This window comes from Coenobita brevimanus, chromosome 34 (assembly GCF_032717465.1).
Source record: "Coenobita brevimanus isolate Jiangsu-jjx chromosome 34, ASM3271746v2, whole genome shotgun sequence".
Lineage (NCBI taxonomy): Eukaryota > Metazoa > Arthropoda > Malacostraca > Decapoda > Coenobitidae > Coenobita > Coenobita brevimanus.
Window position 1 is genome coordinate 3,217,985 of NC_136987.1, and position 20,000 is coordinate 3,237,984.

Sequence of the window (20,000 nt, forward strand, 5' to 3'; positions counted from 1 at the left end):
CCAACACCTCTCCCTTAGCGATTTATTTTACGCGTTACAGCTCAATACTCTCTGCGTCTGTGTTAGGTATGTCACTTAATACAGACACGGACATAGGCAGGAGAATATTAATGTTTTAACCTCAACACAGCTCAGGTATTTTTTCTTAAAGAGCGATTCTGAATGGATCCTTAAGTTCGTCCACTGACCGAAATATTCTGAATTCCGGAGCAGTGATTCTTGAGTTTGTTGTTGTTGTTGTGTTTGAGGAGGTGTGTGTGTGTGTGTGTGTGTGTGTGTGTGTGTGTGTGTGTGTATAGGTAGGAACGTACGTATGACCTTTTATCTGTCTTGCATGACTGTGTAAATGTATGTACGTATCTATGAAAGTAACTACGTCTTTCTGCATGTATGTAATCTCACCCACAACCCAGCGCAATATAATGTAACAGCAAAATCCCAATGTACTAAAGCAAATGTGCTAATAATGTACTCACTTTGTTACACGTGTCCAGAATCTCAAACAACACTGGTTCTCCGTCCACCAATATCTCGTTTCTATATCTCTGTTCTGGAAAAAAAAAAAAAAAGAGTGAGAGTTAGAGAGAGAAATTTAGGTTGGTAGAGACAGGGAAATTAGAATGGAGAAAGATATAGAAGACGTAAAGACATATATGAATATACATGGAAGGGTAAATATAAACACACACACACACACACACACACACACACACACACACACACACACACACACACACACACACAAACAAACACACACACACACACACACACACACACACACACACACACAAACAAAACACACACACACACACACACACACACACACACACACACACACACACACACACACAGGATGGATAAATATATATACTGCAACTAGGTAAATGCAAACATACATATTTACACACAAACACGCCCTCTCTCTCTCTCTCTCTCTCTCTCTCTCTCACACACACACACACACACACACACACACACACACACACACACACACACAAACAGGATGGGTAAATATATATACTGCAACTAGGTAAATGCAAACATACTTATTTACACACATACACGCCCTCTCTCTCTCTCTCTCTCTCACACACACACACACACACACACACACACACACACACACACACACCAGTCTGAACGCTCAATAACTACTTCAGACCGAGGACCTCATTTATTATTCCTACTAAACGAATTTATTTAAAGTAAGGAAGTAGTAATGGTAGTAAAACAGACCAATAAATAAATAAATAAATAAATAAATAAAATAATAAAAATAAAGTTATCGTTTGCTCCTTTAATACGAGATCTTATTAAATTTGTCAGGCGATTTTGGCTTGTCTTCTTGTCTATCTATCGGTCTATCGATCCATCCACCCACCTATCTATCTACATATATAATATCTCTACCTATCCATCCATCCATCCACCTCTCTCTCTCTCTCTCTCTCTAGCCAGACGCCTTAATCCTAGAAGGTGTGGCCACAAACGAATCGCCTCCATGTCACCCTGTCCTCCACATCAGGCTGTCCTTTCACAACTCACACCCTCCTCACTCATACACCTCTCCACCCTATCCCTCCATCTCATCCCCGGTCTCCCCCTTCACCTCACTCACATGTTCTCCACCAGGCAACATCTCATCCTCGGTCTTCCCCTTCACGTTACTCACACACCTCTCCACCCTATCCCTCCATCTCATCCCCGGTCTCCCCCTTCACCTCACTCACATGTTCTCCACTAGGCAACATCTCATCCTCGGTCTTCCCCTCCTCCTCCCCCTCTCCCCCTCTAGGCAAACTGATTACCTGCCTGCTGGATAGGTACCACATGAGGTGCACTTTCATCCACCTGTCATCCACGTCTCTTCAATGTCCACTTTTTATGCGCAGGGCTAATGATGGTGTGTAAAAAACGAGGCCCTGTTAACCCTGTGATTTAAAACATACAGGCTGGTGTGTCGAGGCAGGGCAGGGAAGGGCAAGGAGAGGCAGGGCAAGATGGAGGATTGGTGTGTCGAGAGAAGCAGGACAAGGCAGGGCAAGGGAGAGGCAGGGAATTGTAAGGTGGGGCTAGGCAGGGAAGGGGAGGGGGAGATGGATGATTGTAGGGCAGGACAGGGCAGGGAAGGGCAAGAGAAAGACAGGGGAAGGCAGGGAAGGGCAGGGCAGGGCAAGGGAGAGGCAGAGGATTGTGGGGTGGGGCTAGGCAGGGAAGGGGAGGGGGAGATGGATGATTGTAGGGCAGGACAGGGCATGGAAGGTCAAGGGAGAGGCAGGGAGAGGCAGGGGAAGGCAGGGTGAGACAGAGAATTGTGGGGTGGGGCTAGGCAGGGAAGGGCAGGACAAGATGGAGGAGTGTAGGGTGCGGCTAAGCAGGGAAGGGGAAGGTAGGGGAGGGTGGTGAATTGTAGGGTGGGGCTAGGAAGGGCAGGGCATAGGATGATGGGTCGTTGTAGGGCAGGAAGATGGATGATTGTAAGGCAGGGTAGTGTAGGGCAGAGGAAGATGGATGAGTGTAGGGCAGGGCAAGGCAGAGGAAGATGGATGAGTGTAGGGAAGGGCAGGGCAGAGAAAGATGGATGATTCTAGGCCAGGGCAGGGCACGGTAGGGCAAGGGATGGAGAAGCAGGATACGGTAGGAAAAGGCAGGACAGACAGGTGGAAGGAAGGACAGGGTAGGACAAGGCAGGAAAGGGCAATGGGGGGGGTAAGGCAGCGTAGGACAAGGCAGGGCAAGGCAGGACAGGGTAAAACAGACTACTATTCTTTCACATCAACTTCAATGGATCGACTAGGTAACGCAGGAATCAATATACCCCTTTCAATACGATGGTGTCTTAGGCTAGCTTACTATTATTTACTACGGTACATATTACTTAAGTCAGGAGATACAGCGTGGAAAGGAAGGGCTGTAATAAAACCAAAGCTAAATCCAACGCTTCTGATAAAAAAAAAAAAAAAAATCTGGCGAAATAAGGCTACTTCTCTGCTCAAAAACCAAGCGTGATATGAAAAGGATATAAGCACAGAGAAGGGATAATTGCTGGAGAGAGAGAGAGAGAGAGAGAGAGAGAGAGAGAGAGAGAGAGAGAGAGAGAGAGAGAGAGAGAGAGAGAGAGAGAGAGAGAGAGAGAGAGAGATGGTGACTGGATAAGAGCCAGGTGGGTACTAAGTAGGGGGGGTTGGAGGAGTAGTTAGGAATTTGGAGACTATGTAGTAGTGATGGGCAGGTGGATGACGCCAAGACAGGTGGTAAACAAGCTAATCACGTACAGGTAAACGCTAAGGTGATACACACAGGTAGGCCTTGAGGTGTGTTGGAGAGAGAGAGAGAGAGAGAGAGAGAGAGAGAGAGAGAGAGAGAGAGAGAGAGAGAGAGAGATTAATAGACAGACAGATAAACAGACAGATAGATAGATAGACAGATAGAGAGAGAAAAATACAGTAGATAGATAGAGACAGATAGATAGAGAGAGATACAGTACATAGATAGAGATAAATAGAGAGAGAGAGAGAGAGAGAGAGAGAGAGAGAGAGAGAGAGAGAGAGAGAGAGAGAGAGACAGTAATGGATGGCTCTGGGTGGTCTCACGTCAAGGGTAATGGCTATATAACTTAACCCTTTGGCGACGATCTATCTATCTGTCTATCTATTTTTGTCGGTTTATGTATGTATCTGTCTGTCTATCTATCCATGTATCTATCTATCTGTCTGTCTGTCCATATCTGTCGGCTTATGTACGTATGTATGTATGTCTATCTATTTATCTATCTGTCTGTCTGTCTGTCTCTCTCTCTCTTTCTCTCTCGTTACTGTTTAAATGACCTTGATATCGAAACAATATATTTTTACTGTTTTTATTTTTCTTTTTATTTTATCGTCTTAATATCCACGTAATCTCCCTCAATAAAGACAATATTAAAGTTTGAAGATCAGAGTGAATCGCTTAGAAAAAGGTGTTAGGGAAGAGACTTTGAAAACCACCTAATTATATACTTCTCATATCGACACAGTGAGCACAATAAATCGTTGAGGAACATACTAAAATCTTAATAAGTCGCTTAAAAAAAAGTGTTACGAAATCTTAAAGTGTCACGAAATCTTTGTGTCACCAAATCTTAGTGTTACGAAATCTTAATAAGTCGCTAAAGAAAAAGTGTTACGAAATCTTAGTGATACGAAATCTTAAAGTGTTACCAAATCTTAAAATGTTACGAAATCTCAGTAAGTCACTAAAGAAAAAGTGTTACGAAATCTTAATAAGCTGTTTAAGAAAAAGTGTTACGAAGCCTTAATAAGTCACAAAAGAAAAAGTGTTACGAAATCTTAATAAGTCGTTGAAGAAAAAGTGTTACGAAGCCTAAGAAAAAGTGTTACGAAATCATAATAAGTCACTAAAGAAAAAGTGTTACGAACTCTTAAGTCGCTAAAGACAAGGTGTTACGAAATCTTAATAAGTCGCTAAAGAAAAAGTGTTACGAATGAGCAGTAGGTCGCTAAATAAAAAGTGTTACGAAATAGCAGTGTCACTAAAGAAAAAGTTACGAAATCTTAAAGTGTTACGAAATCTTAATAAGTCGCTTAAGAAAAAGTGTTACGAAATATCAGAAGCCACCGAGAGAACGCCTCCTCCCCCCAAGAGGGTCCTTCATAATTCCGGGTCGGATTGCCGTGACGAGAGACTGATAGACCGGATAGATTTATGGCTCACGGGCAACACAATACCCCCCCCCCGGTGTGTGTGTGTGTGTGTGTGTGTGTGTGTGTGTGTGTGTGTGTGTGTGTGTGTGTGTGTGTGTGTGTGTGTGTGTGTGTGTGTGTGTGTGTGTGTGTGTGTGTGTGTGTGTGTGTGTGTGTGTGTGTGTGTGTGTGTGGTATGGGGAGATGTGGCAATGTGTGTGGGGGGGTATATGGTGGTGTTGCAATGTGTATCTAGTGTGTGTGTGTGTGTGTGTGTGTGTGTGTGTGTGTGTGGTATGGGGTGGTGTGGCAATGTGTAGCTTGTGTGTGTGTGGGGGGGGGTATAGGGTGGTGTGGCAATGTGTATCTAGTGTGTGTGTGTGTGTGTGTGTGTGTGTGTGTGTGTGTGTGTGTTTGATCCTAACCTAGCTTTGCATTTACAGTATGAAAGAAGACAAGAAACTACACCAGCATACCATAGTCTCTCTTCCTCCTGTAGAAAAAAAATCTTAGTTACGTGAAAAAATTATCGTAAGTTACAAGTTTCCTTTTTTTTTTCCAGGATAGGGAAGGGAGGGTGAAAATCTGCCTAAATCTGTCTAGTTCGTCCTCCAATAAATAAATAAATAAATAAATAATGATCGCATGTGTTTAAGGCTTGTGTTCTCGTCGGTTGAGGAAGCTCCTTAACACCTTTTCCTAAGCGATTTAGTCTGTGTATTAAGTCTTACTCTCGTCTTCTCTCCTTTAAATCATTGCATTACCATCAGTTTCAGCCAAAAGGTACAAAATAATATTAAGTAGCCGAATTTTAAAAACTAAATCGCTTAGGAAAAGGTGTTAGGGAGCTCCATCAACCCTTTCACAACCTTGTCTTTCCCTAAGCTGAATAAAATCGTCTGAAAATAACAATAAAAAAATAAGTCACAAGTTAGATGGAGTTACGAGTCTTGGAAATGGCCATGATGTCTTTAGCACCCATTCGTCAGCGATTTAGGCTACCTGATTCACTTCTACATCGTTGATAAAAACGATGAAATTAAAACTAAACACCCAGACAAGATTAAAGACAGATATGCAAAATAAATCGCTCAGGAAAAGGTGTTAAGGTACAAGGTTAATAGGAAGCTCGTAGGGTGGTGAGTGAGTAAGGGTGCGGGTGAGAGAGTGAGTAAACAGACTGAGAGAGAGAGAGAGAGAGAGAGAGAGAGAGAGAGAGAGAGAGAGAGAGAGAGAGAGAGAGAGAGAGAGAGAGAGATAGAAAGACAGATATGCAAAAATACAAACAGATATATAAAAGAGAGAGAGAGAGAGAGAGAGAGAGAGAGAGAGAGAGAGAGAGAGAGAGAGAGAGAGAGAGAGAGAGAGAGACAGATATGCAAAAATACAAACAGATATATAAACAGACAGATAGAGATAGAGAGAGAGAGAGAGAGAGAGACAGACAGAGAGACAGACAGATATGCAAAAATACAAACAGATATAAAAACAGACAGATAGAGAGAGAGAGAGAGAGAGAGAGAGAGAGAGAGAGAGAGAGAGAGAGAGAGAGAGAGAGAGAGAGAGAGAGAGAGACAGATATGCAAAAATACAAACAGATATATAAACAGACAGATAGAGATAGATAGATAGATAGATAGAGAGAGAGAGAGAGAGAGAGAGAGAGAGAGAGAGAGAGAGATATGCAAAAATACAAACAGATATATAAACAGACAGATAGAGATAGATAGAGAGAGAGAGAGAGAGAGAGAGAGAGAGAGAGAGAGAGAGAGAGAGAGAGACAGATATGCAAAAATACAAATAGATATATAAACAGACAGATAGAGAAAGAGAAAGAGAGAGAGAGAGGGAGAGAGAGAGAAAGAGAGAGAGAGAAAGAGATAGACAGATATACAAATATACAAATAGATATATAGACAGATAGATAGACAGATAGATAGATAGAGAGAGAGAGAGAGAGAGAGAGAGAGAGAGAGAGAAGACAAGACTAATCCATTCACTGTGATAACTCCTTTTTAAAATCATTCTAACTGGTGGTTTAGTGGATTTAGGCTCTCGAGTCATATGGGGTTTAAATATTAGGGATGGATCGGAGTTAATTTCTCCCATACTGCTGCTCAGGGGCATGCGAGGCTGGTCACTCTCCCCTAAATACCGAGAATGAGTAGCCTAACCACGGGCCTTACGCTCCTGGGGCAAAAAAAAAAAAAAAAAAAAAAAACTTGTAGGTGAAGCGCATTGTGAATAAAGTGCTGGAAAAAGAGCAGAATGAAGAGCAAAAAAAGAGAAGAAATAAAGCAGAAAAGAGCAAAAAGGAGCAGAAATAGAGCGGAAAAAGAGCAGAAAAAAGTGAAAAGAGCAGAAATAAAGCAGAAAAGAGCAGAAAAAAGTGAAAAGAGCAGAAATAAAGCAGAAAAGAGCAGAAACAGAGCAAAAAGGGGAAAAGAGCAGAATTAGAGCTGAAGAAAGCAAAATGGAGCAGAAAAAAATAAAAAAAGCACAAAAGAACAGAAAGAGAGCGGAAAAAGAGCAGAGAAAACCAGAAACAAAGCAGAAAAGAGCAAAAACAGAGCAGAAAACAGAAAAAACGAGCAGAAACAGAGCAGAAAAAAAGCAGAAAAGAACAGAAAGAGCAGAAAAAAGCAGAATAAAAGAGCAGAAAAAAGGCAAAAAGAGCAGAAAAAAGAGCAAAAAAAAAAAAAGAGCTGATCCAAAGAACATAAAAAGAGCAGAAAAAACATAAAAAAGAGCACATAACAAGAGCAGAAGAAGGAGCAGAAAAAAGGAACTGAATAATATAACAGAAAAAGAACAGAAAAGAGAGAAAAAAGAAACAAAACAGGTAAAACAGAAAAAAGAGAAAAAAGAAACAAAACAGGTAAAACAGAAAAAAGAGAAAAAAGAAACAAAACAGGTAAAACAGAAAAAAGAGAAAAAAGAAACAAAACAGGTAAAACAGAAAAAAAAGAAAAAAGAATCAAAACAGAAAAAAGAGAAAAAAGAAACAAAACAGGTAAAACAGAAAAATGAGAAAAAAATAAACAGGTAAAACAGAAAAGAGGAAAAAAGAGCGGAAAAAGTGCTGAATAAAATGACAGAAAAAGAGCAGAAAAGAGCAGAAAAAAAAGCAAAATGAGCATGACAAAGGAGGAAAAAAGAGAAAAACAAGCATAAAAAAACAACAGAAGAAAAGGGCAGAAAAAACAGAAAAAGCACAAAAAACAGAAAAAACAACAAAAAGAGCAGGACAAAACAGAAAAAACAACAAAAAGAGCAGGACAAAACAAAAAAAGAAAAGAAAAAGAGCAAAAAGAGCAAGACAAAGCAGAAAAAAGGCAGAAAAAGAGTAGAAAAAAAGCGCAAAAAGGCAGAAAAAAAAGAGAAACAGAGTGGCAGAAAAAGAGTGTGAGAAGTATGACAGTGAGAGAGAAAGAAGGACAGGGACAAGTGTGATTCTTAGGGACAGTGCCAAGGCTCTCCCCCACCCCCCTCCCCCTCCTTCCTCCCTCTCCACCACTCCATCACTCCACCCTACCCAACCAAAATACCGTGGAGAAAGAGAGAGAGAGAGAGAGAGAGAGAGAGAGAGAGAGAGATGGCTTGATCGACGTTTCTTCAAAAAATTTCAGTTTGTCTCATACAGGAAATTATTTGTTCTATTTAAGCTATACTCTCTCTCTCAAATTATTTCCTTCGTTAAAACAGATTGCAAATTGTCTCTGTCTCCGTTTCTGACTGTCTGTTTGTCTGTCTGTCACTCACCTTGCATCACCATCCCTATCCCCCCTCTCCCATCACCACCCCTGTCCCCCTTCCCCCCCCCCTCTCTCTCTCTCTCTAACAGTGCGGTGGTGGATTCTCTCTGTCACCGAGGTCATTATAACTTTTCACTGCTTCACCGTGTCAGCTTTTTGGCTCAGGCTGTAGGTTGTCTTCATTACTCCGTTTTCATCTAACGGAACGGAGCAACTGTGTGTGTGTGTGTGTGTGTGTGTGTGTGTGTGTGTGTGTGTGTGTTTTAATTTCTCTGCGTACCTCAGCAATATCTGTCTCTTGTTTTTAGTGATTTGTGTGTGTGTGTGTGTGTGTGTGTGTGTGTGTGTGTGTGTGTGTGTGTGTGTGTGTAATTCACCGGGTCGGTCAGGATCACTTGATGGTCGTGATCGTCAGCTTTTACCCTCCCGGAAGGGAGCTGAGAGCTCATATAGTCCGATCTAAGGGCAAGGCTGTGACCTTCACACACGCACACACCCGTCCCCTTGCTCAAGGGGGACAGTAACCACCCACTTCGTCAGTGAAACTTTTCGCAACCTGAGCGAGGCGCGAACTCCCGTCCACCAGTTGGCAAGCGGGAACGTTACCACTGCACCAGCGAGCGGTGTGTGTTAATTTCTCTGCGTACCTCAGCAATATCTGTCTCTTGTTTTTTGTGATCTGTGTGTGTGTGTGTGTGTGTGTGTGTGTGTGTGTGTGTGTGTGTGTGTGTGTGTGTTAATTTAAATCCAATTCCCCCAGTACCATGATAAATTTAGAAACTAAACATAAACTACATCGCTAAGGAAGAAATTGAAATAAATCTGATATGTTAGCGAGAATTGGACTCTGTGTGTATAAAAATTAAGCTGGATCCAGTTCCCTCATCTTCCCAGTTTCCAAATACATGTAAAAGGTAACTTGAATTCGTCATATCTACGGTGCATGATGGTATAAGGACGGTGCCAGCTACGAGAGATGATGCTGTGATGTATCGTATAACGGGACACAGGTATCGTATAACGGGAAGGATGTATAGTATAACGGGACTTTGGTATCGTATAACGGGACATAGGTATCGTATAAAGGGACTTAAGTATCGTATATCGGGGAGGACGTATCGTATAACGGGACAGGTGAAGTGGAGCGCCATATGTTAAGGTCGGACCATAGAGAACAGTAGGTTGATAAAACTGACAACACTACCAATCAAGGGTGACAGGCCAATGCTACCTCCCAGGGCATATCACCTCACTGACAACTGGTGGACCGTGTGTGTGTGTGAGTGTGTGTGTCTGTGTGTGTTAATTTCTCTGCATACCTCAGGATAATGTCTCGTGTTTTTAGTGATGTGTGTGTGTATGTGTGTGTGTGTGTGTGTGTTTATTTTCCCTGCATACATAAACCCAATCATAAATCATGCTCTGTTAGTGATAAATGTTTAAAATGTTGATGTGTGTGTTTAACCTTCCCTAATTTGGAAGGAGGCCAGAGCTGCACAGTTAACCCCCTGACCTACTTTACTTTAATGATGAAGAGGAATAATAATAATAATAATAATAATAATAATAATGGGAAGAAGAAGACGAAGAGGAGGTAGAAGAAGAAGAATGACAAGAAAAACAATAAGACGAAGAATTGATGATAGTGGCGGTGAAGATGATGATGATGATGGTGAAGAAGATGAACAACAACAACAAGAGCAACAAGAACAACAACAACAACAAGGTGACAACGACAATGAAGAGGAAGAAGAACAACAACAACAAAAAGACGAAGAATAGGAGGAGGAGGAGGAAGAAGAAGAAGAACAACAACAACAACAAAACAAAAACAACAACAAAAAGATGAAAAACAACACAACAACAAAACAAAAACAACAACAAAAAGACAAAGAACAACACAACAACAACAACAACAACAAGGCAAAGAAGTGGTGATGATGTGATGATGATGATGAAGATGATGATGTGATGATGATGATGAAGATGATGATGATGATGATGAAGATGAAGAAGAAGAAGAAGATGATGATGAAGAAGAAGATACGAACAACAACAAAAAATAACAACGACAACAAGACGAAGACGACGACGACGACGACGAAAAAGAAGACGAAGAAGAAGAAGAAGAAGAAGAAGAAGAAGAAGAAGAAGATGATGATGATGATGATGAACAACAACAAGACGAAGAAGAAAAAGAAATGGTGATCATGGTGGCGATGATGATGATGAAGGACAAGAAGACGAAGAAGAAGGAGGAGGAGGAGGAGGAGGAGGAGACGAAGAAGAAGACGAAGACGAAGAAGAAAAGAAGATGATGATGATGACGATAATGATAATGATTATGAGAGAGAGAGAGAGAGAGAGAGAGAGAGAGAGAGAGAGAGAGAGAGAGAGAGAGAGAGAGAGAGAGAGAGAGAGAGAGTATAGAGGTGCGTATGTTTGTTTGTGCGGGGGTCATGAGACTGAAAGAAGCTCCCTAACACCATTTCCTAAGCGACTTATTTTACTTACTACACCATAATGTCCTATTCAGTGATATTATAAATCCTTCCAACCTCGCCATACTTTGCATAAATGACGAACAAAAGGATATTAACTAGCCATATCCAAAAATAAATCGCTTGGGAAAAGGTGTTAGGGAGCTTCCTTGACGAGATTATGAGTCCAAGCCTACACACACAAATATCCACCCCATATTAGACTTACAGGGGTCGCCGTACCCCCCCAGTTTTCGTCCCAAACTTTTTATCATTCTTCCCTCCTGAATTGGGCCTTCTTCTCTTCTCTTATTTTTATCTTTAGACGAATTTCCTCATCTTGGGACGGATGGGGATTAGTGAAGGGGTTAATGAAGGTTATTATCCGCCAAAGAGGGGGCTAGGACCCCCCCAAATTCGTTCACTCGTGTAGATTTTTACTTTTCCACCTTCACAAATCGCATCATCTACCTGTCGTGCTAAACCTCGATTTTTGGCTAATCTATTGGATGGATTTTAGATTCCATTATTATTATTATTATTATTATTATTATTATTATTATTATTATTATTATCATGATTATTATTTTTACAGATGATAAGCAGTGGAAGGAAAAACAGACGAACTTTTGTACTGTATATATGAGAGGAGAAACGTATCAAGCCTCCCTCAACATAGGAATATTAGCATGGAAAGGAAAGCGGGAAGTAAGTGATGTGAAATATTTAGTGATCGTTTGTATCTGTGAGCAAAGAATGATACTAAGCCTCTCTCAACATAAGAATATTAGCCAGCAGAGGAAAGTGAAAAGCAGAAGAGGTGAAATATCAGGCTAACATTTGTATGTGTGGGCAGAGACACATACCAAGCCCCTCACAGCACAGGAATATGAGAGAGAGAGAGAGAGAGAGAGAGAGAGAGAGAGAGAGAGAGAGAGAGAGAGAGAGAGAGAGAGAGAGAGACAGAGAGTTAGGTATTAGACGAACCTTTAAATCCATAGGCAGAGTAAGACACCTAGCACAGAAATATTAGCTAGCACAAGAAAATAAGACGAAAGAGGTTAGGAATATTAGATAACAGAGAAATATGAGAGAGAAGAGGGAAATATTAGCCAGCAGAGGAAAGTGAGGGACAGAAGAGGTGAAAATATTAGCCAGCAGAGGAAAGTGAGAGACAAATGAGACAGCAGAGGAAAGTGAGGGACAGAAGAAGTGAAACAGAGGAGAGTGAGTGACAGAAGAGACAGCAGAGGAAAGTGAGAGACAGAAGAGATGAAACAGAGGAGAGTGGGTGACAGAAGAGACAGCAGAGGAAAGTGAGAGACAGAAGAGATGAAACAGAGGAGAGTGAGTGACAGAAGAGACAGCAGAGGAAAGTGAGGGCCAGAAGAGACAGCAGAGGAAAGTGAGTGACAGAAGAGACAGCAAAGGAAAATGAGTGACAAGAGACAGCAGACGAAAGTGAGACAGAAAGGTGAAACAAAGGAAAGTAAGTGACATAAGAGACCGTAGAGGAAAGTGAGAGACAGGACAGGTGAAATATTAAGCTAACTTTAATCTCCAGTGGACTAGGGAGGCTGGAAAAAGTGAGACAGCTAAAATGGCGAGAGTGTGGGGAGACAAATGCGAGGTTTAGTCAGATATTTTAAGTCTCAGTTTTCTTGTGATGTAGGCCAAGATTTTTCTACCAAGGGATGTGCTGTTGGGGTCTTTGTTGGTCTTGGTTTTGTGCTTGATATTTTAGTCTTACTGTACACGTGGCACATCAGTCTTACTTTGAAGCACCGGGTCTTACTTTGATGCTCCCCTCCCTGGTCTAAAAGTAATCAAAGCTCGAAGTTCAAAGGAAAGCAAAGAACAGACCTACTGATTCTTTCATGACTGCTTGTTACAGGGAAGGTTATAACTAAAAAGAAATGCTCCAGTGAGTTAAAGGCAAGAGTTGAGAGAGAGAGAGAGAGAGAGAGAGAGAGAGAGAGAGAGCATCCCTCCCTCCCTCCCTCTCTCTCTCTAATATTTCACCTCTTCTCGGTTTCCTCTGCTGGCTAATATTCCTAAGCTGAGAGAGGCTTGATATGTTCCTCTGCCGTAATATTTCACCTCTTCTGCTTCTCACTTTCCTCTGCTGGCTAATTTTCCTAAGCTGAGAGAGGCTTGGCATGTTTCTCTGGCCATAGATAATTCTCTCTGATATGATGCGTCAGGGAGGAAAGTGACGGACATGCCCTAACTGTGAAGCAGACGCAGTGGCATTGTAGAAGAATTTTTGTGTCTGTCTGTAGGTATGTGTTTGTTGTCTGGCAAGGGGAACAGATTGCCATGTTTGATTTTACAGTGCTCCGTTTTTTTTTTTACCCCCACCTCTCTCTCTCTCTCTCTCTCTTTAATTATTGCTCTCCTTTACCAGTTCTTCCTATGCATTTTTCTTTCCACTATCTTACTCTCTCTTGCACTTCTATATTTACCTCGTCCGGACGAGGTTGGTTGAGTTTGTTTGTTAGGAATATTACGGAAAAACGGCTGAATGAAATTACATGAAACTTTCTGGATATGTGCGCACTGGTCCCCAAAGAAAGTGATTAAATTTTGGAGGTAATCGAGTGACCGTGGAAGGTCAACATCAAGGTCACTGATTTTCAGAAGGCTGTAACATGAAAACGGTTGAAGATAGAGATATTTACTATTAAGAAAATGCAAGAACTCATAATATGGGCTTTCATTTGGCACCAAGAACTTTGATCCTGAATGACCCTGAAAGGTCAAACACAAGGTCACGGATATTCGGGGGGCTATAACTGGAAACTGGTTGAAGATAGAGAGGTATTTACTCTTATCATCATACAGGAAATTCCATTTGGGTTTTTAATTGGCACCTTGACCTTTGACCGTCGATGATCTTCAAAGGTCAAACTCAAGACCACAGACATTCAGGGGGCTGTAACTCGAAACTCCTTTAAGATAGAGATATTGGAAGTTTCATATGGGCTTTCATTTGGCGCATGACCTTTGACCTTGAGTTACTTTAAAAGGTCAAATGCAAGATCACGGGTTTTCAGAGGGTGGAACTTGAAAACATACGCGGTATTACCTTAGACTTTACTTGTGCCTGACACTAAATGGCAGAAACGAGTCAGTATTTAACAGCAATAAAATAACTGCTGATGGGCGAGGTTTGTTGTGTCTGGCACCACTTGTTACTTTATAACTTTTCTCAGTCGTTCTTCCTCTGTTCTTCTCTTTCCATAACATTTCTCCATCATCATCACCACCACTGCCATCTTTACTCTCCTTCCCTCAGTGCCTCCTTCTCTTCCTCAGAACACATATATTACCCTAGTCACTGTCAACACATACTTACTTTCACATTCATTACTGCACATGTAGGGGGTAGGAAATGCTTTGGGTTGTGTGTGTGTGTGTGTGTGTGTGTGTGTGTGTGTGTGTGTGTGTGTGTGTGTGTGTGTGTGTGTGTGTGTGTGTGTGTGTGTGTGTGTGTGTGTACCTATATCTGTCTATGTGTCTGTCTGTTCATCTGTTCATGTTCTTACTTTTAACAGCCCTGAAAGAGAACCTTCATTTTTATAAGGTCAGGGGTCAAAGGTCAAGGTCTCCGGTATGAAAAGAAATCTGTCCCAAGTGGGGGATTATCCACTGTCTCAAGAATATACTGTCTGAATATCGCCCCACTCCTTCTGTATTTGTCTCAGTGTATGTGTACCTATCTACCTATCCACCTGCTGAAGTCAGTTTCATAATAATAATAACAATAATAATAATAATAATAATAACAATAATAATAAATACAACTACTGCTACAACTACTACTAATAATAACAATAATAATAATCATCATCATCATCAGTCGTTACACAGCATTTTTCACATTTCTGCGCTGCATTTCCATTCCCTTTGGCACAACCCATTCTTATATATATTTATTTATCTATATATATTTCCACCATCCTTCCTCCCAATCTGCCTCCATACCTACTTACTGGTTAATCATCAGTTATTAAATATTTTCCCTGGTACAGCATGGCATTTACTTATTTTCACGTCACTCTCTCTCTCTCCCTCTCTCTTTAGTACCTCGTCCTCCCCTCCGTCGTGGTGTATTTATAACTCTCACCGCTACACCCATTCCACCCACTCCCCATATACACCCAAAAGTCCCCTACAGGCTCCTCATACCTACTCAGTAACAACCACAAACGCATTCTAACAGGCGATTTATTCAGCTAAGGGGAATCTATCTTAGTTGCGGCCATAGAAACCGTCTTAGGGTTAAATACGCCACATATATTAAGATGTTTTTACGTTCTTAAGTTAGAAGGTCCATATTTAAGAAAGATTATTTGTTCGTAGCCATAGTATGATGATTATGATTTTTGACGAAGTGTAAGAAGAGAGAAGTAGTAGTAGTAGTAGTAGTAGTAGTAGTAGTAGTAGTAGTAGTAGTAGTGGTGGTGGTGGTAATAGTTGTAGTAGTAGTAGTAGCAGTAGTAGTAGTAGTAGTAGTAGTAGTAGTAGTAGTAGTAGTTGTTGTTGTTGTTATTGTTGTTGTTATTATTTTTATTATTGTTGTAGCCCCAAGTCTATCAGAAACGTAAACTCAGTGGACTGCAGGCTTAAGATACCCTTCCCCTGCAGTCCACCATCCGTCTTTCGGGGGATAGGGAGGGAGTTGAAGGGCATTTGCGCAACCAAGCACCGCACCTGCACCCCTAAAATCAGTGCCACCACGTGAAGGCCCCACCCTCCACCACCAAAGGGAAGAAGGGCTGAAAATAGTGAATGGTAAGAATTTTAACTACAATATTCCAGGGGTATATCTGTGCTAAGTAAAATTCGATGCTGGTAGTGAGAATAAAGATGATGAGAGATGTGATGCGTTGAAAGGGTTGAGAATAGATATAAATACCTTAGTAAACAAATAAATGCATATATATATATACACGAGTACATACATTCATGCGTAAACACATACACAGAAACATCCACGAACATAACGCACATACATACATTAAAATACAACACACACACACACACACACACACACACACACACTAACAAACAAAACCCCTCCACACCACAAACATAGCGTAGACACACACACACACACACACACACACACACACACACACACACAACTCCTCCACACCACAAACATAGCGTAGACACACACACACACACACACACACACACACACACACACACACACACACACACACACACACACACACACACACGTCGTTCTGGTACATCAAGATCGCTGGGAAAACAAACATGACACACATACACAAGGCTTGCTATGTGTATTTTTCAATCCCTTCAGATCGATGAAGCATTTGTAAACTTAATTCTTGTTACCTCCAAACGATTATATTAAGCTGGGGTGTAACAGGAGATTAAACACTAAAATATGATACTAGTCACGAAGAAGTGCTAAAGAATGGATGCTGTGTCAATGCCGTGTTTTATTCCGTCTCTGAGCAACGTGAAATAAGCTGAGTCAAGGAAGTGGTTTATTCCGTCTCTTAGCTACGTGAAATGAGCTGAGTCAATGCGGTGTTTTATTGTATCTGAGCTACGTGAAATAAGCTGAGTCAAGTTGGTGTTTTAGTCTGTCCCTGAATTACGTGAAATAAGCTGAGTCAATGCGATGTGGAGCTACGTGAAATAAGCTGAGCCAAGGCGGTGTGTTAGCCTGTCCCTGAGCTACGTGAAATAAGCTGAAAAAAGGCCTAAAATCTCAATCTGTGTCTCCGTCGGCTGGGGAAGAGAGAGGAAGGGGAAGCGTCTGTATTTACAAACAAAGAGGCAGGTAGAGGGTGGATGTCTGGCCCTTCATATACAAGGCACAAAGGGGGGTGTCGTCTCTGTGGGGGGCCTTCGCGTGGTGGCACTGATATGGGACGGCTATCAAATTGAGACTACTAAATACCCTAAGAAATGGCCCCGTCTTCTGCCGTCTGTCTGCCCTTCCTCCAACTCACATATCCCTCAATTTATTCACTATTTATATCTCCCGAAAGTAAGATGGTGGACTGCAGGAAAGGGGGAACTTCAGCCTGCAGTCCACTGGGTTCACGACCAGATGAACTTGGGGTCACAGCAACAATAACAATAACAAAAATAACAATAACAACAGCAATACCACCACTACCACCACCACCATCACTACCACCACCACTAGCAACAACAGCTACTACTACTACTATACTACTACTACTACCATTACTACTACTACCACTGCTAACTTTTTCGAGGTAGGGAAAGCTTTAGTACTCTATTTCAGTGTGTGTGTGGGTGTGTGTGTGTGTGAGAGAGAGAGAGAGAGAGAGAGAGAGAGAAATCGACTGAATGAGTGTGTGAGTGAATGTGTGTTCGTATACATGTATGTGTGTTTATGTACGTGTGTGGGCAAGTTTATTTGTATGTGCACGTCACAGACAGACATCACATCACTTCACTTTCGCCATTACAGTGCCTCATCATAAGGGCGATTTTAATGTAGGGTACACTTGTAATGGATAAGACAAAGACCAAGAAAAATAAAAACATCTACAGTACTTTTCTTTGTATCAGTGTAAACCTTATGATCGCATGCTTAACACTCCTAGTCAGTCTCTCATTCTCTGCCCGCTCCACATGGCCAAATCATCTCAAAGTGTTTCCTCCACATCCATGTCTTCATTACGTGTTGTATAAGGTGATTAAAAGGGAGGCAGTGACGTCCATTGGGTGGTGATCCCTGCGCCCCGCACTTGTGATGATAGATAGATAGATAGGAAGATAAACAGAGAGATAAGCAAGTAGGTAGACAGGCAGACAGACAGACAGGTAGACAGACTGACAGGCAGATAGACACTGACTGACAGACAGATAGAAAGATCGATAGACAGACACAAACATATAGATATGCAGACAGACAGAAAGACAGACAGATTTGACGGAGATAAACAGACGATTAGTTAGACAGGCAGATAAAGACACAGACAGACATACAGACTGATAACCAAACAACTGAACACCATCTGGGACTATCAAGTGTCACGGCACACATCACCCGAATTCCAGCGCTTCAAAATACGCAAACAAACCTTGACACTGTCCCATAATACGTGTAAATTAATCAAAAAATCACCAAGACATAAAAATCTAAACCAAAACACATACACACACCCTAATATACGTAGGAATAACATTATATGATCAAAAAGAGTCCAGGAAATTCTTGGGGATTTGAACCTGCAATGTAGTACCTGAGTGTCACCCTAAATACCGCCCGCAGACCAATGAGGAAAAATAATAATGACACACTTAATCTATACACACACACACACACACACACACACACACACACACACACACACACGCACACACACACACACAAACACAAAGGTACAATTGCGGTCGTTAATTTGGTATGCTTCTGAGGTCAAAACTAAATGGGCTTCCAACACCATTTATTTATTTATTTATTCATTATTATGATGATGATGATGATTATTATTATTATTTAGATTAAATGATTATTATTTTTATTATTACTACTACTACCACTATTACTATTATTACTATTATTATTGTTATTATTATTATTATTAATAGTAGTAGTAGTAGTAGTAGTAGTAGTAGTAGCAGTAGTTGTATATTCTGGCTAGTGCTGCAAGATGCTGAAGATTTTGAATTTTTTTTTTACCTTTGGGGATCTGCACTAATGCAATGGGGTCCCAACCTCGATTTTTTTTTTTTATACAAGACCCTCTGACTGGATCATTTACTCATATCTATATTTATTTCATTGAATATCTACTTATTTTCTTTTCAGTCAGCGTTAGAAATAAGTTTGTCTTCAGTAATTCCTTCAGTCAGATGCTAGTGCTGGCAGAAGAGGTTATTAAGATGCTGTGATTATATATATTTGAAATTGCTGTTTTCTATATGTCATTATTATTTACTTATTAATCAAGTTATTCATTCATTTACCATATGGTCAGTGTCATAAACAATGTGTCATATGGTAGGCTACTTTTACACTTGGATGACAGTTTTGACAAGCGAACTGTTACCTTATTCATTTATTTACCTATTTATTTGTCTATTTATTTATTTACATTTTAGCCAGTGTCATATATAAAGCGTGTGTCATGTGTCATTGCCTCAGCCAGATAGCAGTGTTGGCGGGAGAACTATTACCACATAGGTTTTTATGACGCTCCCTGATTGGCTGAAGACTCCCAGGCCACGCCCCTAGGTTGACGTGTGGCCAATCAGGATGAGTTATGATTCTCTCTTGTCTTACTGGGGGTCTTATGGCATTGGCTTCGTAACATCTCTTTCTAGGCGACTTCTTTTGCTTATTTTGCATGTAACACCTTAACAATTTCTTCTAGGGTCTTATAAGTGGTACAGCTTCGCAACACTGCCTTCTAGGCGATTTATTTTGCGTGTAACACCTTGACATTCTCTTCTAGGGTCTTCTAAGTGACATAGGCTTCGTTACACATCTTCCTTAGCGATTTATTTTGCGTGACACCTTAACATTCACTTCCGTGCTAACATATCCTTTAAAATATACTTAGTTTGGATTAGTAATATATAAGAGGATATTAAGACGTACGAGCTAAAAACAGCACTCACTCACTCACTCACTCACTCACTCTCTCTCTCTCTCTCTCTCTCTCTCTCTCTCTCTCTCTCTCAACAATGCAAGGAGAGCATCACAGCCACATACCATTTCAGAAGACCAGCCAAAGTGACACTTATACCCCTACATCCACACCTGTCACCACCACACCTGTCACATCACACCTGTCACTACCACACCTGTCACCACCACACCTGTCATCACCACACCTGTCACCACCACACCTGTCACCACCACACCTGTCACCATCACACCTGTCACCACCACACCTGCCAACACCACACCTGTCATCACTACACCTGTCACCATCACACCCGTCACCACACCCCTTCACCACAATAAGTTTTTCCTACATTAAATAAAATAATGTATTTGTATCAAAATGAAAATGTAAAAATAATCCACTAACTGAAATGCGTTAAGTATCTAT

General features: G+C 41.2%; 1 protein-coding gene across 1 annotated transcript in view; it reads right to left on the minus strand.

Annotated features, from left to right (window-relative positions):
* The window catches only part of LOC145396106 (ras-related and estrogen-regulated growth inhibitor), a 59,065-nt gene that overhangs the window by 23,443 nt on the left and 15,622 nt on the right, over positions 1-20,000 (minus strand). The window contains exon 3 of the mRNA XM_080269580.1: positions 477-550. Coding sequence (XP_080125706.1) covers positions 477-550 — 74 coding nt within the window. The remainder of the gene's footprint in view (positions 1-476; positions 551-20,000) is intronic.